This window comes from Sporisorium graminicola, chromosome SGRAM_8 (genome assembly GCF_005498985.1).
Source record: "Sporisorium graminicola strain CBS 10092 chromosome SGRAM_8, whole genome shotgun sequence".
NCBI lineage: Eukaryota > Fungi > Basidiomycota > Ustilaginomycetes > Ustilaginales > Ustilaginaceae > Sporisorium > Sporisorium graminicola.
In genome coordinates this window covers 1,257,326-1,282,605 of record NC_043738.1, presented here as the reverse complement: position 1 = coordinate 1,282,605, position 25,280 = coordinate 1,257,326, and the positions used below count along the sequence as shown (strand labels likewise).

The 25,280-nt window shown below is 57.1% G+C and overlaps 11 protein-coding genes across 11 annotated transcripts; 7 read left to right on the top strand and 4 right to left on the bottom strand.

Annotated features, from left to right (window-relative positions):
• Positions 1 to 170: 170 nt before the first annotated feature.
• Positions 171 to 1,059, top strand: EX895_006194 (uncharacterized protein; the record flags this gene model as incomplete). The annotated part of the gene is made up of 2 exons (XM_029886786.1): positions 171 to 220; positions 315 to 1,059. 2 exons carry the CDS (start codon positions 171 to 173, stop codon positions 1,057 to 1,059), a joined length of 795 nt encoding a protein of 264 aa, XP_029737099.1.
• Positions 1,060 to 1,171: 112 nt separating this feature from the next.
• Positions 1,172 to 3,469, bottom strand: EX895_006193 (uncharacterized protein; the record flags this gene model as incomplete). Its single annotated transcript, XM_029886785.1, has 1 exon — positions 1,172 to 3,469. The coding sequence occupies one exon, from the start codon at positions 3,467 to 3,469 to the stop codon at positions 1,172 to 1,174; it is 2,298 nt and encodes a 765-aa protein (XP_029737098.1).
• A 603-nt stretch (positions 3,470 to 4,072) lies between these two features.
• On the top strand, positions 4,073 to 6,127 carry EX895_006192 (uncharacterized protein; the record flags this gene model as incomplete). Its single annotated transcript, XM_029886784.1, has 1 exon — positions 4,073 to 6,127. One exon carries the CDS (start codon positions 4,073 to 4,075, stop codon positions 6,125 to 6,127), a length of 2,055 nt encoding a protein of 684 aa, XP_029737097.1.
• A 498-nt stretch (positions 6,128 to 6,625) lies between these two features.
• On the top strand, positions 6,626 to 9,136 carry EX895_006191 (uncharacterized protein; the record flags this gene model as incomplete). Its single annotated transcript, XM_029886783.1, has 1 exon — positions 6,626 to 9,136. The coding sequence occupies one exon, from the start codon at positions 6,626 to 6,628 to the stop codon at positions 9,134 to 9,136; it is 2,511 nt and encodes an 836-aa protein (XP_029737096.1).
• Positions 9,137 to 9,386: 250 nt separating this feature from the next.
• Positions 9,387 to 10,784, bottom strand: EX895_006190 (uncharacterized protein; the record flags this gene model as incomplete). The annotated part of the gene is made up of 1 exon (XM_029886782.1): positions 9,387 to 10,784. One exon carries the CDS (start codon positions 10,782 to 10,784, stop codon positions 9,387 to 9,389), a length of 1,398 nt encoding a protein of 465 aa, XP_029737095.1.
• Positions 10,785 to 11,703: 919 nt separating this feature from the next.
• Positions 11,704 to 12,695, top strand: EX895_006189 (uncharacterized protein; the record flags this gene model as incomplete). Its single annotated transcript, XM_029886781.1, has 4 exons — positions 11,704 to 11,846; positions 11,994 to 12,151; positions 12,310 to 12,384; positions 12,565 to 12,695. The coding sequence occupies 4 exons, from the start codon at positions 11,704 to 11,706 to the stop codon at positions 12,693 to 12,695; spliced, it is 507 nt and encodes a 168-aa protein (XP_029737094.1).
• Positions 12,696 to 13,325: 630 nt separating this feature from the next.
• Positions 13,326 to 14,042, top strand: EX895_006188 (uncharacterized protein; the record flags this gene model as incomplete). Its single annotated transcript, XM_029886780.1, has 1 exon — positions 13,326 to 14,042. The coding sequence occupies one exon, from the start codon at positions 13,326 to 13,328 to the stop codon at positions 14,040 to 14,042; it is 717 nt and encodes a 238-aa protein (XP_029737093.1).
• Positions 14,043 to 14,126: 84 nt separating this feature from the next.
• EX895_006187 (uncharacterized protein) lies at positions 14,127 to 15,131 on the top strand (the record flags this gene model as incomplete). Its single annotated transcript, XM_029886779.1, has 1 exon — positions 14,127 to 15,131. One exon carries the CDS (start codon positions 14,127 to 14,129, stop codon positions 15,129 to 15,131), a length of 1,005 nt encoding a protein of 334 aa, XP_029737092.1.
• A 250-nt stretch (positions 15,132 to 15,381) lies between these two features.
• On the bottom strand, positions 15,382 to 16,485 carry EX895_006186 (uncharacterized protein; the record flags this gene model as incomplete). The annotated part of the gene is made up of 1 exon (XM_029886778.1): positions 15,382 to 16,485. One exon carries the CDS (start codon positions 16,483 to 16,485, stop codon positions 15,382 to 15,384), a length of 1,104 nt encoding a protein of 367 aa, XP_029737091.1.
• A 4,080-nt stretch (positions 16,486 to 20,565) lies between these two features.
• On the top strand, positions 20,566 to 21,045 carry EX895_006185 (uncharacterized protein; the record flags this gene model as incomplete). Its single annotated transcript, XM_029886777.1, has 1 exon — positions 20,566 to 21,045. One exon carries the CDS (start codon positions 20,566 to 20,568, stop codon positions 21,043 to 21,045), a length of 480 nt encoding a protein of 159 aa, XP_029737090.1.
• Positions 21,046 to 21,846: 801 nt separating this feature from the next.
• Positions 21,847 to 24,447, bottom strand: EX895_006184 (uncharacterized protein; the record flags this gene model as incomplete). The annotated part of the gene is made up of 1 exon (XM_029886776.1): positions 21,847 to 24,447. The coding sequence occupies one exon, from the start codon at positions 24,445 to 24,447 to the stop codon at positions 21,847 to 21,849; it is 2,601 nt and encodes an 866-aa protein (XP_029737089.1).
• Positions 24,448 to 25,280: the final 833 nt, after the last annotated feature.

The window sequence follows — 25,280 nt, the reverse complement described above, 5'->3', positions numbered from 1 at the left end:
CACAGGGTCCAGACTGTGCCGCGCATTAAAAAAAACACTAGGTGAGGCCGCGCAAACAACCTCCACACCCTTCCCTCCCGCTTGCTTTGCTTCTCAACCGTCACCTTGAGGTACAGAGCTTCACCCTGACCTCTACCAGCATCCGTTTTCGCCATATCCACAGTGACACCATGACATCGAACCTTGCAGCCAAAGCTGGTGGTAAGGGTACTGCCGTGATGTAAGTTTAGGCTTCTGTACCAAACGGTTACCTTAGGTCGAGGTGAGAAGGGGGAAGAGCTGACATTTTTTCCTCGCGACGATTCATTGTTCAGCCTGGGAGCATCCGGAGCGGTAGGCAAGCCTTTACTGTCGCTGCTCGTCTCGGACTCCTCGCCCTACTCGACTGTCTACTCGTTCGCTAGGCGACCTCATCCTTCGCCTCCCGCCGCCTCGCCAAACGTCGAGTTCAAAGAGATCATTGTCGACTTTGAAAAGATCCACAACGGCGATGCCACCGAAACCGCCAAGCTGTCCTCGATTCCGCCTGCCTCCGCAGTCTACATTACGATGGGCACTACACGCGCTGCAGCCGGGTCGATGGCAGCCTTTGAAAAAATCGATCGCGGCTACGTCCTCTCGTCGGCACGCGCGCTGTTCCATGCCACCTCGCCAGCCACGCTCGTCTACTGCTCCAGCGGCAGCTCCTCGAGCTCTTCGCTCTTCCCCTACCTCAAGAGCAAGGGCCTTACCGAGGAGGGTCTGGCAAACATCTATCCGAACACCATCCTCATGCGCCCCGGCTTTCTCAAGGACGCACAACGCCCCGAAAGCAGGATTATGGAACGGCTCTTTGAACCCATCATGGGCCTCCTTGGTAAGGTGTCGGACAGCATTGAAGCTCCTGTTACCGACGTTGCCAAGGCGATGCTCAGAGCTGCGCAATTGGGGCCGCAGGCGCTCAAGAGTCAGCACTTGGGTGAATCGCCGGCTAAGACATTCAAGTTGGAAGAAGGGAGGTCAAGCGATGGCGTGGTGGTTGTAAGCAACCCGGCTGTTTTGAAGCTCGCCAAAGAGTAATCTTAGGCGTAGCGCTGTGAAGATTCGAGATGATACCTGTTGTGGATATGAAACTTGCAATGCAATTGATGTTGTACGACGATGATGCAAAAGCGTTCTATGCGTGTGGCCTCTATGCAAACGTAACGCCCGCCACCTCCCAGATCGTCCGGTACTCGTTCGTCTCGGACGCCTGCTCGCCTCTTTCCTCTTCTTTGCTCACCAAGAATCTGGCCAGCGCCACTTCGTCCTCCTTCAAATGCGCCCCAGCATCGCGCAGCAACTTTGCTGTGTTGAGCTTGCCGTTCTTGCAGGCCAGGAACAAGGGCGAATGGCCGCTGGCCACGTGTCGCGCGTGCACGCTGCACCCGGCCTGCAGCAGCTGCTCGACCACTCCCGTGAACCCTTTGGCACTGGCCACGTGCAGCGGCTGCAGCTTCTCGAGAGGCGTTGTCGAGTCCGGCTCTGCGATGTTCTCACTGCCGACCATGTGTGACGTCGACGCCGAATCGCCCGTAGCGTTGCTCGACGCGGAAGGATTGAGCGTCGATGGGTGGAAGTGCTCTTCATCGATCGAGATGGTGGGCACGGTTTCGAGTTGGTTGAGCGCGTAGAGGTGCCATTGGAGTAAAGCGAGTTCGTTTTTCGAAGCGGCTTCGTATATGAGGTAGGGGAGGACGGCGAGCGAGGCGGCCGAAACCTCGTGCGAGGAGCTGTCCCAGCCGGCGGCGGAGGACAAGCCGTGCGTGCTGCTCCAGTCTACGTCGGCTTGTGTGCCGCCAGTGCGCTGTTTCTTGCCGGGAGACGCCAAGGTGGACGTCTGCACCTTGTGCGGGTTCTGCAGGATGTGCGCGAGCAGCGTCTTGACGTCAGCCTTGATGGGGCCCGCACCTGCAGGTGTGCGCTCTTGCGGCACTGTCGCGGACCCGCCGCGGGTGCTCGTCAGCTCACCGCGCAAAGGCCGGCCCATGAGCTCTCGAATCTCGGCAGGCTCCAATTCTTTCGCCAGCAGATATGATAGCTTGGCGAGCGCACATTCGGGCGTCATGTCTCCTCCAGCCACGACGCCGACGGCTTCCAGTTTCTTACCGACGGCATAGATCGCCGATACTTCGCCCTGTATGCACTGCGTGATGTTGACGATGACGCATCCGCGGTCAGATGCCTCTTTGAACACATCGAGCAGATCTTGGCGCGACGGGGCATTGCCTGCACCGTACGACTCGAGCACCACCCCCTGGAGTGGGGGTGATAGGAAGTTCTTGACCGTGCTCGTCGGCAGGCCGGGGAACAGACGCAAGAGAGCGACGTTGGGCGACATACGGTTGTGCGCACGGAAGCTCTGGACGGATCTCGAGCGCTCGACGAGGTTCCACGCGACCTCGATGTTGATCCCCACGCGCGCAAGGGGAGCCATGTTGGGCGAGTCGAACGCCGCTAGGGCGTTGTTCGATACCTTGCTCGTGCGGTTGCCCCTGTACAGCGTCGAGGCAAAGTACAGCCCGACCTCAGGGATGATGTACGACCCTGCCAACATGAGCGCGCCGAGTACGTTTTCGATCGCATCATTCCGCAGTTCGGACAGAGGCACCTGCGCACCGGTGACGATGACCGACTTGCCCAGGTTCTCGAGGAGCATGCTCAACGCCGAAGCGGTGTAGGCCATGGTGTCTGTGCCATGGAGGACGATGAAGGCGTCAAAGTTTTGATAGTTGAGCGAGATGTCGGTAGCGAGACGGATCCAGTCGGGAATGTCCATTTCAGACGAGTCGAGCAGCGGGTCATACTCGAGCACGGCATAGCGAACTCTTTTACCGTTGGCGCCGCCGCGGGGTGTGATGAGGGTAGGAAGCTGCAGCTCGAGGTGCTTGCCGTCAGCTGAGAAAGTGGACGAGTGTGCGTGATGCGTCGAGGTCCCCTTGGGCGCTGAAGAGCGAACCAGCACCGGATGGCCGAAGGGTGGTGCGCCTGCTGGCGTAGCACCTGAGGGAGAGCGTGAAGTCGTGTCGGGGTAGAGATGATCCACATGCGTCTGAGTAGATGGCGTCAGCGGGGTGTTGATCGAATCGTGCTCACTCTTGCGCTTCTTGTTGGGCAGCGAGGAGCCATTGACATCAAGCTTGACCGTCTTCTCTGCTACTGCACTCGCAAGGTCGTGCTCGGTCGGCAGCGAGTTAGCACCTTTTGCCGGCGTTGAAGCGCCCGAACCAGGCCGAGTGAAAATCTCGCTCCACGCCTTGTATCGGTCGACTGAGTCGGACCATGAAAATATCGAATCGCCGTGTGGGTCGTGGAAGCGCGACTGACTACGGAATGTCTCGGTGAGGAAAGACGGGTATGGCGCGAATCCGGAAGAGGCGTCTTTGCGCACCATGCCGATGGTGCCTCCGGCGTACAGGCAAAGAACGAGCGCTTCGCCTGAGCTCGACATGACTGCTCTTTTTCGGCAGTTTCGTATGCTATCTTGTAAGACTGGATAGTGGTGGTTCAGATCGAGCCCGATGGATATACGTAGGGAACGAAGCAGTGAGAGAGCTGTGAACGCAGGAGTCGCTGGAAGAGAACTCTGCATCAAAAAGTGACTCCGAGGAAATGACCGAACAAGTGTTGCTTCAGTGTGTTGCTTCGGCTCAACTTTTTTCTTTTTCTTCCTCCGAAGGCGGGGTCAGCTGATGGCTGCATTTCGGAATCTTCCGATGAACAGGTCCGAACTTCAGCGAGACAAGGCCGGCAAAGCTGTCAGCGTGTCTACATTGCCAACTGCGGTGCAGGCTCAAGCACCACCGCAGACTGAATTCCACGAGCGGCCGCTCAGTTGTGAGGTTGGAGATTCAGAAGTCTCAGCGGATTCGCATCGTGCCGAGACCCTGAGTTCGGATCTAGTGAGAGTATGACTTAACAAAACCACTAGCAGGACAAAATCAGACGCGTTGAGTGCCTCGAAGCTTCGCGCTCGCTTTAGAGAATGACGAGCACCTCATTCCTCCTTCCACTCGACCATCCAATCATCCACTCTCGACCGAGGCTCAACGACATGGCCAGGACAAAAGGGATCACCTTGAGGGTCCGCAAAGCGACTGAAGATGCAGCCACAGACACGGCCACTGCCGACACCACGGCAGCACCAGTCCCATCTTCCACTGGCGAGCCCGACCAACCAGAAACACAGCTAGAAGACGAAGAGCTGACACCCGCTAATGCTGCACTGTCTCGATCCAGAAGCTCGAGACTCTCGAGGGCCCGCTCACACGAAGAGGCCTTTGGAGCCGCATCTTCCTCCGCTCGAGCCACTCCAGCACGCCGCTCGCGTCGTCAACCAACCAAGCAGGAGCAGCAGGAAGACATTGACATGGGCTCGTCACAGCCGTCAGGAGATGCACAGGGAGAGGATGATCCAGAGGCAGACGATGCAGAAGCTGCTTATAACGCGTCTTCGACACCACGCAGCCGTTCTGCGCGCACTCGCGTCAAGTCCTCAGCTACACCCGTACCTCAGACTCCATCCGCCGCGTCACGATCTAAACGGAGCCCGAGGAAAGCAGCTAGGACTTCCGTGGCGGGCCGAAGAGGCGCAGGTCGCGCGACAGGAACGCCAGCAGACGACGACGATTTGGATGCGTCAGAGCAGCCTGTCGGCGAGGCAGATAAGGAAGAAGACGGCGAAGCGGAGGATGCCGTTGCCGGAGACGATGCAGAAGTAGATGAAGGGGAGGGGGAAGACGACGCCGACGAAGATGATGCCGACGCGGATGCTGACGGTGACGGCGACAACGATGACGAGGCAGGTGTGGATGAAGAGGGCCACAAAACCATCACTATCAAGGGCACAAAGTACCGTCTCGAAGCCGACGAAGAAGAGGTCATCCTCCCCTCGGACCCCGACGGCGACAAAAAGGTCGACGAAAAGGGTCGATTGCAAGGCGGCCGACAGTACAAGGCATACAACTTCACCTCGGAGCACCGCTCTGATCCAGAAAAGGTCTACATGCTCGCCATCGACGCTGCCAGGTCAGCAGGCTATCGAGACTCGCTCTACTTTTTCCGACGCAATCCCCAGATCTTCAAGATCGAGCTCTTCCAGGCCGAAAAGGAAAAGCTCATCGACGATGGACGTCTGAGTGGACAGCTCAAGACGCGAAATGTCACCATGGTCCCAGCTCGAAACGTGTACAAACTGCACGGCGCCCGCTTCCTCAGCGGCGGCAAGGCCATCATCGATGACTACTACGAGGCTGAAGCGCGTGCTTCCGGTGTCAAGGAAGGCAAAACTGTCGGAGGCATGTCGACCGAGGAGCAGGAGAAGCGTCGAGAAGCCGAGCGTGAGCGCGAACGTCCCAAGAAGAAGGCCGACACATTTAGCTACACCACCATTGACCCGCAGGGCGATCCTGTAGTAACGCAGTTTGGAGACGCAGGTCAAGCGCCATGGGTGCGAGCGGGCAACTGGCAGTCGCGTAAAGCAGCGTTGCAGCGTATGGACATTACCGAGGAGAACTGGATGTTGGAGATGGCTCGAAGCGTGCGTGGGATGAATACCGAACTCAACGACACGCGCAAAGATCGTTTCTCTGCGTTCCCGCGCTTCAATCGTTACCTCGACATTGCCGACGTTGTCACCGCGGACGAAAGCAAGGACGAAGTGGCCGACGGCGAAGCCGAGCCAGAGGATGATCCCGAGGCGCTCAACGACCTTCCTCCTTGGGAGCGCGAGAAGCTACCCGTCCCAAAAGCGGAAGAGCTTGAAGAAGGAAGCAAGAAGCGTCAAGCGTTGTTGCAGGACAAACTCGACACGCAGCGTCGTTCGGGCCCACCCATTGGCGTCTACGAACCCAACACGCATCTCCCGCATTTCAGTGTATTGACACAACCCACTCAGGCGTCGTTTGTCAAGCTCGCACAACGACCCGCGTACATCGACGATCAGTCGCAAGCAAGAGGAGACCGAAGGCCCATCTTGGGAGGCGACAAGCTCGGGTCGGGAGCATGGGGCATTGCGAGCGTCTCGGTCGAATGTTTGCCACCAGCACCGTTGCCAGGATACATCGCTGTCCCTGCTGGCGAGGCTGCTGCGTTGAACGAGTCGGTGTGAGTCGCTTGTCGGGCTTTGTATTTCTAGTGATCGATTTATGCAAGCAGTCTTGCCTTGTGTTACGTGTGCGCGCTTCGAGTTGGTGTAACCTTTGTTGTAGTGTAAACTGCATCACCTCATCAGACGATCCACGAGCCTTGTCGACGGCCTAATTGAGTATACCGTTTGTCGCGCCGTCTCTGTGCTGTGAAAAGGGATGCTCGACGTCTTCTCCCTTGGACCGCTCAACCCGCATCGCGTGTTGGCTGAGGGTCGCGCGTATAAACTTGTCTAGTGTTAGATCGTCATGCGTAAACCTCCACATTCTAAAAAGACACATCCTGCGCAGGCTGCGCTCAGGCCCACGAGAGCTGCGCTGGAAGGCCGCGCGGTGATCGATGCCGCGCAATTTCGACTGCGCACAACCGCATCTCGCCACGCAGTTACCTACTGCGCATTGCTTTCGCACCTACCCATCAGCAACCATCCACTTGTTTCAACATCTTCCATCGTTGAATCATGTCCGACCCTGCACCTTCCAACGCCCCCAAGGCGCCTCCCGCCGACGACAAGGATGAGGTCGCCACCGCCATCCTCCGACAGAAGCGCAGCCCCAACAAGCTCTTCGTGGAGGAGGCCACGAGCGACGATAACAGTGTAATGTGCCTCAGCCCGGCTAAGATGGAGGAGCTTGCCTTGTATCGCGGAGACTCTGTGTTGATCCGCGGCAAGAAACGCCGAGACTCGGTGGCAATCGTCCTCTCTGATGAGACCGTGGAGGATGGGAAAGTCCGCCTGAACAAGGTGGCGCGTAACAACCTGCGCGTCAAGTTGGGCGATATGGTGTCCATCCACGCCTTACACGACATTAAATATGGCAAGCGTATCCACGTTCTGCCCTTTGACGACAGTGTCGAGGGTCTCACCGGCAACCTGTTTGACGTTTACCTCAAGCCGTACTTCCTCGAGGCGTACCGACCTGTGCGCAAGGGCGACACCTTTGTTGTGCGCGGTGGTATGCGTGCCGTCGAGTTCAAGGTCGTCGAGACCGACCCTGCCGAATACTGTATCGTGGCCCAGGACACGGTCATTCACACTGAGGGCGAGCCCGTCAAGCGCGAGGACGAGGAATCCAACCTTGCCGACGTTGGTTATGACGACATTGGTGGTTGCCGCAAGCAGATGGCGCAGATCCGCGAGATGGTCGAGCTGCCCCTGCGCCACCCGCAGCTCTTCAAGTCGATCGGTATCAAGCCGCCCCGCGGTGTGCTCATGTACGGTCCTCCCGGTACCGGTAAGACGCTCATGGCGCGTGCCGTAGCTAACGAAACCGGCGCCTTCTTCTTCCTCATCAACGGACCCGAAATCATGTCCAAGATGGCCGGAGAATCCGAGTCGAACCTGCGCAAGGCCTTCGAGGAGGCAGAGAAGAACAGCCCTGCCATCATCTTCATCGACGAGATCGACAGTATTGCTCCCAAGCGTGAGAAGACCAACGGCGAGGTCGAGCGACGTGTCGTGTCTCAGCTGCTCACGCTCATGGACGGTCTCAAGGCGCGCTCCAACATCGTTGTCATGGCCGCCACCAACCGCCCCAATTCGATCGACCCTGCCCTTCGTCGATTCGGCCGATTCGACCGTGAAGTCGACATTGGCATCCCCGACCCCACCGGCCGACTCGAGATCCTGCGCATCCACACCAAGAACATGAAGCTCGCCGACGACGTCGACCTGGAGCAGATCGCTGCCGAGACGCACGGTTACGTCGGTTCTGACATGGCTGCACTCTGCTCCGAGGCCGCCATGCAGCAGATCCGTGAGAAGATGGACCTCATCGACCTCGACGAGGACACCATCGACGCCGAGGTGCTTGACTCGCTCGGTGTCACCATGGAGAACTTCCGCTTCGCTCTTGGCGTCTCCAACCCTTCGGCTCTGCGCGAGACCGTCGTCGAAGTGCCCACCACCACCTGGAAGGACATCGGTGGTCTCGACAAGGTCAAGCAGGAGCTGCAGGAGACCGTCTCGTACCCCGTTGAGCACCCCGAAAAGTTCCTCAAGTACGGCATGGCTCCTTCCAAGGGTGTTCTCTTCTACGGACCCCCGGGTACCGGTAAGACACTGCTTGCCAAGGCCATCGCCAACGAGTGCCAGGCCAACTTCATCTCGATCAAGGGTCCCGAGCTGCTCACTATGTGGTTCGGTGAGTCCGAAGCCAACGTGCGAGATGTTTTCGACAAGGCGCGTGCTGCGGCCCCCTGTGTCATGTTCTTCGACGAATTGGACGCCATCGCAAAGTCGCGAGGCTCTTCGTCTGGCGACGGTGGAGGAGCAGGCGACCGTGTCATCAACCAGATTCTGACCGAGATGGACGGTGTTAGCTCGCGCAAGAACGTCTTCATCATTGGCGCTACCAACCGACCCGACCAGATCGACCCCGCCATTCTGCGTCCCGGTCGTCTCGACCAGCTCATCTACATTCCCCTACCTGACGAGCCTTCGCGTCTTTCGATTCTCAAGGCAACGCTGAAGAAGTCGCCCATTGCCGAGGACGTCGACCTTACCTTCCTCGCCAAGCATACGCATGGCTTCTCTGGTGCTGATCTTGCCGAGATCTGCCAGCGTGCCGCCAAGCTTGCCATTCGCGAGTCGATCGAGGCGGATATCAAGCGCGAGCGCGAGCGTGTGGCCAACAAGGAGGCCAACGCGGAAGGTGAAGTCAAGATGGAAGAGGACGCGGCTGCCGGCGCCGCTGCTGAGGAGGAGGACTTTGAGGATCCAGTGCCCGAGATCACACGTGCGCACTTCGAAGAGGCGATGCGCTTCGCACGCAGGTCGGTGTCGGATGGCGACATTCGTCGCTACGAGCTCTTTGCACAGAACCTGCAATCGGCACGCTCGTTTGGTACCTCGTTCCGCTTCCCCGAGGGACAAAACCCAGCGCAGACGGGCGGTGCTGGTGGTGCTGGTGGCAGCGGCGGTGCCGCTTTCGGCAACGACGACGCGGGCGACGATGACCTCTACGCTTGATGTCGTTTCTTGTCCCGTGTCCTAGAACCTTGTTCGTTGTTAGTTGATTGTTGTAGTGCAGACAAAAGACATGCACGATCTGTTTCGTAGCTTGATCGATCAATCTGATTCCACGTTCCCGCACGAGGCTGACTGTGTAAACCTTGTTGACGACCGCTCACAACACACAGGCAGAGACTGGGTCGAACGCTCTTGTATCTATTTACAAGCAAGCGAGTCTACAGGCGCAAGAAATATCTACCGGAGTGGTTCAATGCTTTCTGTCGTTCAGGTTGTGCATCGGCAAAGAGGAGCCGTTGGAAGACGAGCCGCCGGTTGTGCTCTTGGCGAGCTTGTCCGCCTCGGCCTGCTTGTTCTTGCCAAATGCATAAACGAGACCGGCAACGAAGCTGAGAAAGATGGCGCTGACGTTGGGGAAGTTGACAGGCGGGTCGTGGAAGAAGACCATTCCGCTGAGCGACAAAGGGGCCTTGTTGAGCGCACCGACCATGCTGTAGGTGGTACTCGAGGTGGCGCGGATGCACCAAGCCGTGGTGTAGCTGATAAGGATGGCACAGGTTCCGGAGAAGATGATGGCGACGATGAGCTTGGTCTGCTTGTCGTCCGGGAAGTTCTTGTGCAAGTTGGCGGCCGACCAGTCCTCGACGAGGAACGACATGATAAGCAAGACCGGGATGCTGAGGAAGTTGTTGTAGAACATGGTATCCCAATCTTTGAAGCCGGTCACCTTGATGCGCTTTCGCATGAGCAAGACGTAGGAGGCACTGCAAATGCAGTTGAGCGCCATCCAGAGGTAGCCGCTCGAGAGGAGGCCATAGCCCTGGAAGCCCTCGAGGATGTCGTTGCCCGAGAAGCTCTGGGCCTGGGCGTTGATGCTGTCCTTCTCGGCCTGGAGCGGGTCAAGTACGGGCACGAGCGCGCCGGTGGAGGGGTCTTCAGACATGCCGCCGGCGATCGAGTCCGGAGTATGGGGCATCGAGAGATTGGCGATGGTGAAGAGGTTGGAGATGTCGGACGACGCAGCGATGATAGACGACAGCACCATCAGGAGGAAACTGGAGAGGACGATGCGAGTAACACGACCGCCGAACCACATGACTTCACCGTAGGCGATGAGGATGATGGTGAGGTTCTTGAAGATGGTGTAGACCGAGATGTTGAGGTACTGAAGCGCCTTGCTGCCGGTCCAGATGACAAAGACCAGCATGGTGCTGAGCGGCATCCAATTCCAGGCATCGCGAGCGTTCAGGCCGCGGAGCTGAATGAGACCAACACGCTCGGCGATGACGACACAGGTGACACCGACGGTGGACTGGATGAGGAGGACGAGGAGGTTCATGTTGAAGCCGGCACCCGATACGGTAAACTTGTTGACAACGGTCATGGTGATACTGGCGGCACAGTAGCTCAGGATGGGCGCCAAGGCCAGGATGCCGACAGCAGGTTTTTCAGAGTCGCCGCGCAGCGCTTTGGCGCCCATGCGTACGTCCTCGCGCGTGTCATTGGCAGCGCCGTTGAGGAAGGGAGCGCGGTCATTTTCGGAAGGACTTGTGGGGCGTGTGATGTCAGGCGTCTGCTGGTTGGCGCCGTGCGGAAGCTCAACGCGGGTCTCTGAGGGAGCAAAGAAGGACCTGCTGCCCGAAGACATGATGTCGAAGAGCGAAGGGGTTGGCCACGAAGCTTGATACGACGCCTGGTCGATGAATCAAGATGGTGGTGGGAAGAGAAACAGTAGTCGGTACCTTTGCGGGACAAGAAGAACACAAAGGGTGCAGGAGATCGACAAGAAACTTTCTAGCCATGCACCGAGATCGACACAGAGACGCGCGACAGAATGCGGACAAGAGACCAGCTCGTCGAGGTGCAGGCAGGCTGGAACAAGTGTTGCCACGAGGCGATAGCTACTGCAGCTGACTGTAAAACTTGTGGTGCGGAGTTGGAAGAGATGTAGGAAACGGGGAGGTCGCTGGCCACGAGTTTTTCCTCTTTTGTCTTTACGTTGAGACGCTGCGACAGGTGTTAGCCAGTGACGTTACGGAGATGCTCTGTAAGACGTTCGGTGTACGGAGAGGACAAGCTTGCGAGGGCGGCGGGACACTGTTGGTTGGAGGAGGTGTGGGCGAGCGCATTTTGCCTGAGGCGAGAGGGAGCGTGAACCTTTGATAGAACAGCTCGCCGAGCCTGCCACTCTGGCTTCCGAGGCTTCATGCACAGCCGCCGAGGCTGCAAAAAAAACATTGATTGTTCGAGTTGTAGCACTTATACTTGAATTTGAACATTGCCCTAATCTTGTTTCGTTTTCCGGGCTAACATTAGCCTGTTTTTTTTTGCCTTTTCTTAACAGCTGTGTGCGCTTCTTAAAAGTTCGACGTGGCCACGGCAACTTTCAAGCGTTTCCATCGGCTCCGTCCGAGAGCGGCCCTTGCATCTTGATCCTTCATGTGCACGTACCTCGAGCTTTATTTGCATCTCGGCTGGTTAGCTTTCCTAGGCTTCTCTTCCCTCTTGCCTCCATCATCTTCGTGTTTCCTCTCTTCGACACACCCGCCGACGTACACTGCAGCACCATGTCGACTGGAACTTTCGACGCCAACAAGGCGCAGAACCTGCCCGAGATCGAAAAGCAGATGGCCGTCCGATGTGTTGAGCACGCTCAGACCTACTGGAACCTCTTGGAGAAGATCAAGCCTTCGACGCTTCGCTTAACCAAGTGAGTGCCTTCTGTCGACCATTTGACCGTGGTGTTCCTTTTCAGCGGCCTTTCATGGTCGCCTGCCATTGTGACCGTCATTCGAAACCATTCCTGACAGACGACTGACTGACACCTTCTTACATTGCCTTCTCACCTTACAAACAGGCTCGATGATGAGATGTACGAAGACTTCCAAGCCTCGTTCCCAGAGTTTGCAGAGTCCACCGACCCGAAATCGGTAGTCAAGATCGACGAGGAGGCCATGAAGAGCCCTGCCGGCAAGGAAAAGTGGAGGCTCTTCATCAACAAATATGAGAACAAGGGTGAGCTTCTTCTTCACAAATCCGCGCGCAGTCGTTAAAGCGTCGGCGTCCTAGCCACGAAGACGTCGCCGAAGGAGGGACAAGAAGGTTGCATGACATGCTGACCAATGACCCTTCTGCGCCCTTTGATGCACTTCTTACCTGGGACCTGCCTTTAGTCGCCGACTTCAACTTCGGTACCCTGATCCGAACCGATGCTACAGACGAGTACACCCAGTTCAACACCACTTTTGGTACGTATCGCTGCGCTGGCTCGCATGCCTGTCCGCTGCCAGAGAGATAACATCTTCTGACTAAGACCTCGTTTTCTGCTTTCCCTCCGACTCACATCATATCTCCCTGTTGGCATCTTCTACCATCGACTTGCACCACACCATTTGACATCTCTGTATGGCACGCTTACTGTCCCACAGTCACGCGGCTTCAATTCTACGTCTACGAGATCGCACGTTGCCGACGTGGCCTCAACGACTGGGTCTACGAAAAGGCGCAGAAGGAGACCGCCAAGGAGAAGGCCAAGAAGGCCACTACTGACTCCAAGTAAAATTACCCCCACCCCTTCAAGCAGCATGCTTAATATTAGTTGCGTTCGCCAAAACACCAACCGGCGTTCGTCACCCCATCTTCATCATCCCAGCCTCTTCCTGTTTTGGAGGTCAAGAGGACGCTGTGACAAGATTGCGCTGGGAGCAATCACTGTGGCTCTAAATCCTTCTGCTTTTCGGCCTTCGCACTGTAAGGTCTTCCTTCGTTTAAACAAGTCGAAAATGCTTCTCAGGTCGACTTCTACAACTCATACTGCAAACCGACTGGCTCGGTAGAAAAATGTTAAGCCGCATGAAGCCCAATTGTGAGACTTCACCAAGTAGTGGCTCCGACCTTGAAGACGGGCAATTATTTGCCGAGCTACCGTTGGACGTGGGGAGCAACATGGAGGTCAGTTGTTCGCTGTGGGGAAACATCTCGGCCTGAAGTGGGGCATAACACCGAAACTTCCTTGGCCGGCCAAGCCGCCGTCCGGGCTTTCGTCAAGTGGCCGCCTCAGGAAGGAAGAGAACCGATTTTCGCAAGTGTTTGCTAGCTGGATCCATTTTAAAGCAGCCTTGCTCACTACGGCCTCCTCCCCCATCCTCGAACCTTGGTACCTCGGACTCTGAACGGCTGTGAAGCGGTCATGACGCCACCACAACGTCTCTCATCGAGAGTGCTGAGCTTGGCCCGCTTCCACTCTGGCGGCGTCTCTGCACCCGGCCTTCGGTTCCTGACTTCTTCGGCACGCCGACAGAACAGCCCCGGCACACACCGCACGACCTCACCTCTGTCCTCAGCCTCAAGCACTCGCAACCTCGCGCTCGGTCTTCTGGCCATCGGCCTCGGTGCCAACGCATTCTACCTCTCTCGTCAGAACGCCAGCAGCGGCAGCAGCCAGAACAGCGTCGATGGCCCTGCTGCAGCCGTCCATAGCGGTGACTACCCGTACGACGCCCCACGCCTCCCCTTCTCCTACGGCACCAAGCAGGATTTCGAAGCGGCGATTGAAGAGCTCAAAGCCTACTTCACCGCTCAAGGCGAAGACTGGAACGATCACGTCACTACAGACGAGGACGAGCTGGAGCGACGCGGGATCGACGAGAACGGTCATCGCAGCTCGTCCGAGGGCACCAAGCCGTCTGTGGCAGTCTACGTGCGCGATACACCAGACGTGCAGGCGGTGATGCGCATCGCAAACAAGTACCGCATGCCTATCGTCCCCTTTTCCGGCGGTACAAGTCTGGAGGGCCACTACTTGGCGCCGTTTGCAGGCATCTCGATCGACATGAGCCGGATGGACAAGGTGCTGGCGTTCCACCCGGAAGATGGTGACATGGTCGTGCAGGCAGGAATCGGGTAGGAGACGATCAACGAGTACTGTGCGAAGAACGGCAACGAGCTTTTCTTCCCGCTCGATCCTGGGCCGGGTGCGACGATCGGTGGGATGATCGGTACGGGCTGTTCGGGCACCAATGCCGTCCGCTACGGCACGGCGCGTGGCGAGCACTTCCTCGACTTGAAGATCGTGCTCGCCAACGGCGAGGTCATTTCCACTCGCGGTGGAGGACGTGCACGCAAGAGCTCCGCCGGGTTCGACATTGGCAAGATCATCGTTGGTGCCGAAGGAACGCTCGGGATCGTGACCGAGGCGACGGTGCGTTTGGCCCCCAAAATGCCCGCCGACGCCGTAGCTGTCGCCAGCTTTCCCAACGTCGAGGCGGCCTCTCAGACGGTCAACGAGATCCTGCTCTCCGGCATCCCCGTGCAATGCATCGAGCTACTCGACTACAAGATGATCCAGTCCATCAACCAGTCCAACCTCTGCGGTCGCACGTACGACGAAAAAGACTCGCTCTTCTTCAAGCTCAGTGGCGGCGAGGCCGCAGTCGCCGAAGCGAAAGAAGCCATCATTCGAGCGTCGGTCAAGTTCGGCGCAAAGAAGGAGAGCGTCGAGTTTGAAACCGACAAGGCGCGCGCGGCCAAGATCTGGGAAGGCCGCAAAGCGGCGCTGTGGGCCGTGGCGGCTACCAACGACGCACCAGGTGTCAAGGTATGGACCACCGACGTGTGCGTGCCAATCTCTGCGCTCCCGCGGTTGGTGCGTGAATCGCAACAGGATTTCCAGCAGTCAGGTCTCACGGGCACTGCCATTGTCGGCCACGCCGGTGATGGCAACTTCCACGCCCTCATTCCTTTTCAGGCTGACGACCCGGAACAGACGCGCATCACCACTGAGGTCGTCGGCAGGCTCTGCGAGCGAGCGCAGAAGCTCCAGGGCACCTGCACGGGCGAGCACGGTGTCGGCATGGGCAAAATCCAGTACCTCGAGAAGGAATTGCCAGCGGGAACAGTGCGTGTCATGAAGGCGATCAAACTGGCTCTGGACCCGAACAATTTGCTCAACCCGGGCAAGCTGTATCCCACCCCTGACTTCACCCCTCCTCATTGACTTGGATCCTCCCTCACCCTCACTCTGGATTCGCAACCACAATTTACCGCACCAGAATTTGACTAGAAACGAACAATGAGGACTGTACTGCATGTTGAACGAGACGACGAGGGTGGGGATACAAGACAAGCGTTGAGCTGTGGGCAAAAAGAACTGTAGCGGATGAACAAAGGGCAGCGAACCGGGAACAAGGGGAATCGAGGAATGGAGCAAGGGGAAGCGAGAACAATGTGAACCGAAAGAAGAGTATCTAGTGGTGGAAAAGACGCAAGTTGGTCCTCACGACGACAATGTTGTACTTGTTGGCCGTAGCGACGCAGGCGTCGTCCATAACTGATCCACCAGGAGCAACGATAAAACTGGTACCGCTCCTCTTGGCCCTGTGAACGTTGTCGGGGAAGGGGAAGAAGGCATCACTGGCGCAGACGACACCGGTGAGCTTTTCGGCGTGTTCCTTGCGCTCCGCTGCACTGAGCGGGGCGGGGACCTGCTCGAACACGGCCTCCCACTCGGCCTGCTCCTCGGCAGAGAGGTTCTCGGTGCCCTCGACAAACAGGTCGATGGCGTTCGACTTCTCTGGTCGCTTGGTGCCCTTCTTGAACGGCAAGCTGAGCACACGTGGGTGCTGACGCAGCCAGAAGTTGTCCGTCTTGCTGCCTGCCAACCTGGTGCAGTGAATGCGCGACTGCTGACCAGCACCAAGACCAATCACCTGACCGTTCTTGGCGTAGCAGACCGAGTTGCTCTGGGTATATTTGAGGGCGAGCGTGGCCACCATCAAGTCGAGCTGAGTCCCCTCAGGTACGGTCTTGTTCTCCGAAACAATGTTGGTGAAGAGGTCCTTGGTGATCTTGACGTCGTTGCGGCGCTGTTGCAGCTGCACGCCGTAGACGGTGCGCGTCTCGATGTCCGAGGGCTGGAACTGCGGGTCGATCTCGAGCACGCAGTACTTGCCGCCCTTCTTCTTGCGAAGAATCTCCAGAGCCTCGGGCTCGTACGAGGGGGCAATGACACCGTCGCTCACCTCGCGCGAGATGATCTTGGCCGTCTGCACATCGACGGGGTGCGAGAGACCGATAAAGTCGCCGAACGACGACATGCGGTCAGCACCACGGGCACGGGCGTAGGCGGTGGCGAGACCCGAAAGCTGGCCGAGATCATCGACGAAGAATGCCTTGGCCTCGAGGTCGGTGAGGGGCACACCGACGGCAGCACCGGCGGGCGAGACGTGCTTGAAGCTGGCAGCAGCGGGCAGACCGGTAGCCTCGGCGAGCTCGCGGACAAGCGCCCAGGCATTCAGGGAGTCGAGGAAGTTGATGTAGCCTGGTGAGCCGCACAGGGCCTTGACCGGCATCTCGCCGGCGGTGACAAAGGCTTGGGCGGGCTTCTGGTGAGGGTTGGCGCCGTATCGAAGAGGAAGCTGCTGGACGACATCGGTGGACTTGGAGGCCAGGCCAGCGTACTGCTGACGGTAATAGTTGCTGATGGCCTCGTCGTAGTGAGCAGTCTGAGAGAAGGCCTTGACAGCGAGCACATTGCGGTTGGCCTTGGCAGCCTCGGCATCCTTCGAGGCGTAGTTGTCGAGGAACTTGGCGTAGTCCTTGGGGTCTGAAAGCACCCAAACACGCTCGTGGTTCTTGGCAGCGGCACGAAGAAGGGTGACACCGCCGATGTCGACCTCCTCGGTAGCTTGGGCAATGGTGGGCTTGGGCTCTTTGGCGATGGTCTCCTCGAATGGGTAGAGGTTGCAGACGACGACATCGATGGGTTCGATGCGCTGCGCCTTGAGGTCTTCGACGTCGGAAGACTTGCTGGTCTGGGCCAGGATACCGCCGTGCACGGCAGGATGAAGCGTCTTGACACGTCCGCCGAGCATCTCGGGGGCCTTGGTGATGTCGGAAACATCTCCGATGGGCAGGCCGGCCTCACGGACGAGCTTGGCGGTACCGCCCGAACCGAGCAGACGCACGCCAAGAGCGTGAAGGCCCTTGGCGAGGTCGAGCAGGCCGGTCTTGTCGTAGACCGACAGGATGGCGATAGGTTGAGAAGCAGACATTGTGGGCTGTGTGTCTCTGTGAGCGATGGGGGACGGGAGGCAGGAAGAAAGGTCGGAAAGGCCTAGGAACGACCTCGTTGACGATGCGGACTTCTTCCGAAACGACCTTCCTATGCGTGGAGGCAGGTTGTCCGTGCGGAGCGAAACTTTTTTTCTGAACTGGCCCAAAAAGCTCTCTTCTGGCTGTCCGACTGACTCGGGTTTGCTAGGGAAGGGGGGAAAAAATGTCGGAGACATCCAATCAAGACCAGCAAATTTCAAGATATGAGGTTCCCACGCGAACAGTTCCTTTCTTTGCGCGAATATCGGGGCTTCTCGATACATTTCTTATCGCGATCAATCCTGTCTTTCGATATTCTTCCCGATGTGGAGCGTTTTTTGTGGGTTCTTTTCAGTGCAGCATTTCCTGTCTTTTTTCTGAACGTCGACCCACTAATCGGTCCCGGGTCACCACGAAACGGCACCAAATATTAAAACTCTCTGTCGTGATTCTGATGGGATTGTCGTGCCCTTGAAGCAGTACCCCTCACCAGGATGCCACCAGTCAAACCGCCACCTCTCGCAAACAGGCATCCGGACGAATTTCTGCGGGTGTCGCTCCAGGCGCTGTCCAGGAACGCACAGGAACGAGTATCGAACACTTCGCTGCTTGACACGCCTGAAGGAGCCATGTCAATTTGCTCAGGAACACGCCCGTTTTTCTCGCAATTTGATGTTTCGACGGTGACTGTACCCTGCCATCTGCGTCCGTCAAGCACGACATCCTTTCTCGCGATCGCTCAGAGAAGAAGATCGGGAAATCAGCAGACCGCAAACGAGCAGAAATCGTCCAGATCCGGAGGGAGGTCGGCTCCTTTTGGCGACGTGGAAGGACCGACGTTGAAGATGTGAAAACTTCGACTAGCGGCTTGAAGCGAAAGGGGCGGGTGGCATCAGAAGAAAACGAGGGTGCTTGTCTCAGATCCGATTGACCCTCGCCAAGACAATTTCAGGTTCAGACTCCTTCATGGCGAAAGAGGATAACGTGCCCCGGCGTTCGACGATGTCCCGCGCGTAGCTGACCCGCACCACGAGACTAGTTTCTTCTTGCTCGCACACGGGAACTGATGGAGGCTAAGTTCGCTTCTGCAGCATCAGTCCGCGTTAGAGCGAATCCAATTTCGGTCCAATAGCGGGCTTCGACTTTGAAACAAGCTCCCATGTCGCCACGGCGAGAACCGGGGACCCTGCAACAGAGTCTTCGAGCTTGACAAAACGAACCTTTTCAGGTAAGCAAAAGGTCGACAAGCACCCGCGGGGAACTGCACGTGAGCGACCCGCTCGCGCCCACACCCAAGCCAGACCAATGTACGCGCAAGGGCTGCATGTCCAACGACAGGCCTGCCAGTGCCAGGATGTGATAGATGTTTAAGCCTGTCGAAACGGACGTCGGCGACCTCGAGAATCGACTGGGCGGGGCGGTCGACTCTTGCAAGCTTTGCCCCTGAGTTGCTCAACGAGTCAAGGCTGCAAATCTGTGCATCGAGATCAGGCGGGCGTTTGCGCGCAAACCAGCTGTGTCTGCTGTCGGGGCAACCGCGATGGCGATGTCGCTCGCATCGCATCGTTGCTGCCCTCTTACAATATGCACGTGGTGTCTGAGAGGATGCGAGCCGACGAAGAAAAGAAAGAAAAATCCTTCTGTTTCCGCCGATTTTTTAATGCTTTCAACAAACGAGCAGCTTATACAGGAACGTGAACAACAGAACGAAATGCAGTGGCTGAGGTTATTTGAATTGACTTGTATTTCCTCGGTTCAGTGTATGCGGCCCGCCTGAGCCGCCACGCACCGCCGCTCCGTGACCGCACGTTGCCGTTGTCACGAACACGCCAAACACTGCCGCCCCTGCTGTGAATTCAAATTTGGAATTGTATCTTTCAGCGGCTTCGAGCCAGGTTCAAAATTTGAAAGCACCCTAATCGGACGACTGTTGCCTCTGCCGAAGAACAAGACTCGCTTAGAGTGAGATGGACGATCCTCTCGGGTGATCTGCATCTGCTTCGCCGGCGCCATGCTTCATGCCGCTTCCGCTTCTACCCAAGACACACTGAGCTGCCAGCAGAGGCCTCGGTAGAAAAGCACGCTCACCGATGTCCCCTTTGCGGCATCTTCGCTATCTTGAGGAGCAAGGACCAGCAAGGGGCCCGAGATGGGTGCAGTAGATGGCATTGTGCTATGCATACCAGCGATCTGTACATGTTCTTCCTCTCGAGTCCGCATCACACTCACATCGCATAGCATCAACATGCCCGACAGAGTGAAGCTTTACCGTACAGAGCGCTGAGATGCTCAGTCAGCAGATCGAGTGATGTCTGCGGCTGGTGACGGCGATCTCGACGCGGAATTCGTATGAAGCAGCATAGGAGATGCACGAGTACATTCGGCCTTCGACAGAACCTTCTGCCTTGGGTTTGCTGTGACACGGCACTGCCAATGCTTGTCCGTCCCTCCTCGAACCATACTTTGGCGCGCTTCCGCTTTCGCTCGAGTAAGGCCAGAGAAGGTGCTGCGAGGAGAGAGAAGCAAGAGGCTGTAGCTCCGTCGGGTTGTGCTCCAGGAAACAAAGCAAACATGCTCTCCTAGTGTGCTCATCTTGCAGCATCGGCTCAGGTCCCTCTTTTTACTAGGACTCCCGCGTCTACACCGCCGGCGGCTCGACGTTAGCTCTCGTGCACCATGGCGCGCCCAGAATAACAATTGCCGCCAAAGCCACAGTGCGAGTCCACAAACTTTGTAGGAGCTACCACGATCAAAAGCCTCCCTTTTGGGTACACAATCGAAGTCGCCATGCACGGCAAAGCGAAGGGACAACTGGTGAGCGAGCTCAAGGCGTCAAAGCAGTGTTCGTGTGTATGCGAGCTGCGACACAGGAACGGTCAAGTCACCCAATGAAGCCTTTGTTTGGACGCCGCACGCAAAAGCAAACGTCAATCCCCACCCGAAGCCTCATTTCCATCCCCCGAATCAACAACAATTTCGAGGTTCGAGTACGCTGAGACATTTTTGGAAGGCCCGACTCGCTCTTCTTCGTTAAACACCCACTTTGTCGGAACGTCCGTCTCTCTTCTCATTCCATCTCCGCTCCATCACCACCCTCGTTTCCTCCATCACCACCCTAGATTCTCGTTCCACCTCCATCTTCCTCTTGCTCTCTCCTCTCTCGCCTCCTACGATCTCTTTCCCATCTGACTTGCACCTTCAGCGACTTTAGGAGTCTGGCACTACCTCGAGCTCGCTTCACACTCTTTCAGAGACCTTATATACAGATTGTCTTTCTTGTCTCGTATCGACACCACCACCATCTCTACCACCTACACCTCTCCACCACCTTCAGCAGCATGAAGTTCTCTCTCGTCGCCGCTCTCGCTCTTATCTCGGCTGTTGCCGCCGTCCCCGCCGTTGTCGACTCCCACGACTCTGGCCTCCAGGCCCTTGGCGAGCGCTCGCACGAGCGCAAGGCTCGCCACATCGAGGCCGCCGTCCGCGCCGACTCTCTCGAGTCCCGCGACTGGGTTTCCAAGTGGGGCAAGGTCACCTGGTACGCCGGCGACCAATTAAACAACCCCGCCTGCGGCGGACCGACCCCGACAGACGGCTCCGCCATCGTGGCGGTTAAGAAGGGGGGCGGCTATGGAAAGTGTGGTGAATGGGTGCATCTTCACTACAATGGCAAGATGGTCGCCGCTAAGATCGTCGACTACTGCGAGTCATGCGAGTGGGGCCATTTTGACGCCAGCAAGAGTGTCTTTAAAGCTTTGGCACCTCTCAGCCAGGGCGTTATCGAGGGTATCCACTTCAAGCTGATCACCAAGAACTAAGCGTCTCGATCGCGAGCACGCCCCTTTAAAAGCGCACAAGCGTCTGCGACGCTCTTGAGCCTCCTTCATTGATCCACTCGATCACATTGCTTTTACCTCGCACGTCTTTGGCTTCTTCCGTTCTTCTTCCACACTTTGTATCAGATCTTTGGCCCCCCCCCCCCCCCCCCCCCCTTAGTCACCGCCCCTTTTTTTGTCCCCCAAGCACAGCGACGCGACCAACCGCACAACGCTCTCTTCTTTCGTTATCGATCCTGTTCTTCTAGCAGTACATCTTGCATTCCAGTCACTCCTCTACTCAGACACTCCGAGTGTGCGTTCTCTGAGGCCTTGCCTTTTACTAGTGTCGGTGTCAGTTCTGTGCCTCTTCTGGCGTGAGCAGCTCGGTGCTTCTTCGGCATCTCACTAACGGCGCAATCCCCGGCCAATCCAGCTTTGATGAACCTACTCTCAAGTTCACCAAAGCAGAACACGTGACCGGGACTCCTTTCACAACCCAGACGCGAGAAGTGCGAGATGAGGCTGGCTGTCGTGGGACATCGTCAATGCTCAGGTTCCTTGGGGTCTGACTGGAGTGAGAGATGCATTGGTGAATGAATGCATGGGTTTGTGATGCTCGAGAAGATGCTAAGATGATGACAATGTATGAGATCGACAGACTGTAGAAATATATGCAGAGAGATGCTTGGAAATGTATGGATGCAATGGTGAAAGATGCAAGAGGAGTATTGTCCATAGAGTGGGCAGAATGCATCCTGCTTGCGACGCGAGGGTTGGTCGCAAACCAGATGCGACGATCGGCTATTTGTCTTCGTTATCGAAATCGCTGGAATGGATCGAGTTGCCACAATCGCAACGTTCACGAGGGGCGTCATAGGCTCCAGACGCATGACGGGTTCGCGGTAGAAGACGGTCTCGATCCAAGCCATGCTTGCCCCGGTCAAGCTCTTGTCTGTGGTGGTGGGGCCCGTCGTGGTAGTGGTGATGATGATGATGGTCGTCGTGATGATCTTGATCGCAGTACTCTGATCCACTCACACTGTTGTGATCGTGGTGGCATTCGTGATCGTGATCATGCATGCAACTGTACTCAGAACCATGATCGTGATCATGATCCTGCTGGCAATCAGAACCGGCGACCTTGGTGTTCGCCTTCTTCTGGAGGACCGCCTTGGCTTTGCTCGTGACCTGGCTTTTCTTGTCGACCAGCTTTTTGCGATTGCGACAGGCACGCAGCATGAGCGGGGTCTCGCCATAGTACAGTTCGTATTCGCAGAACACACAGATCCAATCATCGTCGGTGAACAGAGCAGAGCCTGTCCCGTGCGGACGACCGTGACCGCGTGTCTGGCCATGCTTGCATGCTGCGCCGTGTTTATGTGAGGGCTCAACATAATTGCGAGCAGGATTGCGGCGACCATTTGTCACTTTGGTGGTGCTAGGCGATGGAGAGGTGGGTGTTGTTTTTGGAGAAGCATGTGGACTGGATTGCTTGCCTTGCTGCTTGGGCGTCAAATTTCCATTCCGAGTCGACAACGCACGCGATGACGGCTTCTCATCCTTGACAGGGTTGGAAACCTGATGCAGCTTGGGGCCGAGTCTACTATCCTGCTCGGTGGGCCGAACTTGATAGTCCAACGCGCGGCGTGCCCAGGGTGGGATGTGGTCAGCGTGTCCATCGCCTTGATTCGTCACAGAGCTCGTCGCCCCATTCGGTCCATGACTTGAAGGCAAATCGAGAGTGTGTTGTGATGTGCTGGTAATGGCTCGCAAGTCTCTGGACCCGAGATCGCGGGTCGCTGCGTCGAGCTGGGACCGCAGTTCTCGAAGACGAAACGTGACGTTAGATGTCATTCGAAAGTCAAAAGTCGACGCCGGTGCAGGTAGACCCGATCGCAACAATGTCGGCTTGTCCCGAGGTGAGCGACCTGCTGCTGTTGAGGAGACCAGATTGGTACCATGATTCTCCACAGTGACTTCAGGTGGTGCGCTGGCGGCGTCTTTGAGAGTAGGCGGTGATGGACTCTTTTTGACAGCCACGGTAGACGCGCTTGAAGAGGGCGTGGACGCAGCGGCAGCCCTTGAGCGAATCTCGGCGATCGTGAGGGGTTTGGCAGGTGCACCACCGCCTCGAATGGCCTGCGCTCGCTTGCCCGCCTTCGACGTGCGTTTGGCAGGAGTTCGTTTTCCAAGCGTAGAGCCCGCCTCGGGCTTGACTCGCGTCTCGTGAGCGTTCTGAACCTTCTGGTCCTGTTTGATTCGATCTTGCTCCTTCACTCTGTCGAGCACTCTCTGCCGGAGAATGGGAATCAGACGGGCCCGGAGACGATTTCGGAGCTCCGACTTGTACCGCTCGCTGCGGGTCTGTCGGGGTGGCAGACGCATATACGAATGGGGATAGCCGGTAGACGACCCTGGCGGTGCAGTTGCGTCGCCGTGCTTGTAAATCGGACGCAGGGGGAGCTGCTGAGCTGCATGGTGTGCTGTGTTTGTTTTGTCGACAAGTACGCGGCGCTGCCAGTCGCCTTCTCGTGCAGAAAAGGACGGAGGATCTTGGCGAATGCTGATAGTGTCGCTGTGCACACTTTGGTCAGCGTTGCTGGTGGAATGAGGCGCCGAACTGTTACGGCGAGTGCTCTTGCGCTTCTTCTTGTTGCCAAGATGAGCCGTGCGACAGGAATCAAAATCGAGGTACTCGCTGTCGTTGTCAGAAGCGGCGTTTGCGTTGTGATGGGATTGAAGGCTCTCGTTGTCATCGAGCATAGAAACCCGGGAGGCTTGTTGATCCGCATCTTGACCGACAGTTCCGTGTTTGGTACCATCACCAATTCTGGAAGCATGGCCTACGTCTCGACCATTGGAAAGAGAGAGACCCATGGAAAGGGAAAGACGATTGCATCTGGTCAGCTGTTCTCGGCTTGCCCATTGACTGTAGAGAAGGATGAATTGTGCTGCACGTTGGCGGCAGTGGAAGCCGTTATCGGTCAGATTGGCCGGCAGCGATGGGAAGCGAAAGGACCAAGGCGAGTCCGGATCGTACTGTTCGTTGAGCCTCGCGGCACTTGGCTGCTGCTTTGCGTTGTACGCTACGAGTTCATGCGCCGGATTCTGGGGATGCTGCTGTGCCGAGACCCGCAACTGCTCAAAATAGTGCGTGAGCGGTTGTGAGTCGAGCGGGGCAGAGGGGGCCTGACTTGTAAACGAGTCGGCGGGACTCAGAGACGGGTGTTGGACGCGAGGAGCAGGTGCATTTGTTTGGCTCCTCGACGGTATCGCGTGTCCATTGGCGACACGAGTGCCAGGGAGTTTTGCCTGCGACTTTTTCCAAGCAGCGGCATTCGATGACAAGGAGGCAGCAGTGCGATCTGCATGCGACTTCTTCTTTGGCATGCCTCTGATCATTCGTCGAAGTGAGCCTGGCGCCTGTGGAATGTCATGTATGGAAGTCCTTGTGAGCACATGATTCGATGGCAAGCTTGGCGATGCCCAGCTTCCGGTGTGGTTGAGCGACAAAGGAGAGACATGCTGAGGAGTGGGTCTGCTTTCGTAGGACATGAAGCGCCGAAATACTTCCGGTGTGATGTCGAAGAATGGAGACGCTGTCTGGAATGCATCGGGAGCGGCGACTCGCTCTGATTGGAGGCCGTGGCCGAGGTCGAGACGACCATTGGCCTGCACAGCGATTTGATCGCTGCGAGGCATGGAGAAGATGAGCTGCGACTCTACGCTGAAGAGGACATGATGTCCTGGTTGACGCCTTGCAGTCAACTGCGGTCCAGACGTCGTTCGAGTCGGAGCGTTCCAGGAGCGGTTGCCTACGAAATTTGCAACAGGAGGGGCGACGCGGTCGAGCAGATGCCTTGAAGTTGAGTTCGAGGTGTTCAAGATCCCGAAAGTCGCGATGCCGTAGCAACAGAGATGCGCCGGCCGATGAGAGCGATTCTTCAGATGGCAGTCTATGCAGAGGATATTCGAGAAGAGGTGAATGAGAGGCAGAGAATGCGGAGGACGTTGAGCCAGATCAACCTGAGCCACTCCGGTCTGCACTTGCTTGTCCTGTCATCACGCTTCGAAGGTGTGGGAGAGGTGTTGGGATTTTTTTTTGCGACGCAGCTGAGCCAGTCAAGATTTAAACTACTATTCTTTTCTATTCGGCCGGTCGATGCCCCGACATTGAGTTCCCCCATTGCGTGGCTCGTACCAACCAAAGCCTCGCAAGGCCATTGAATCATTGC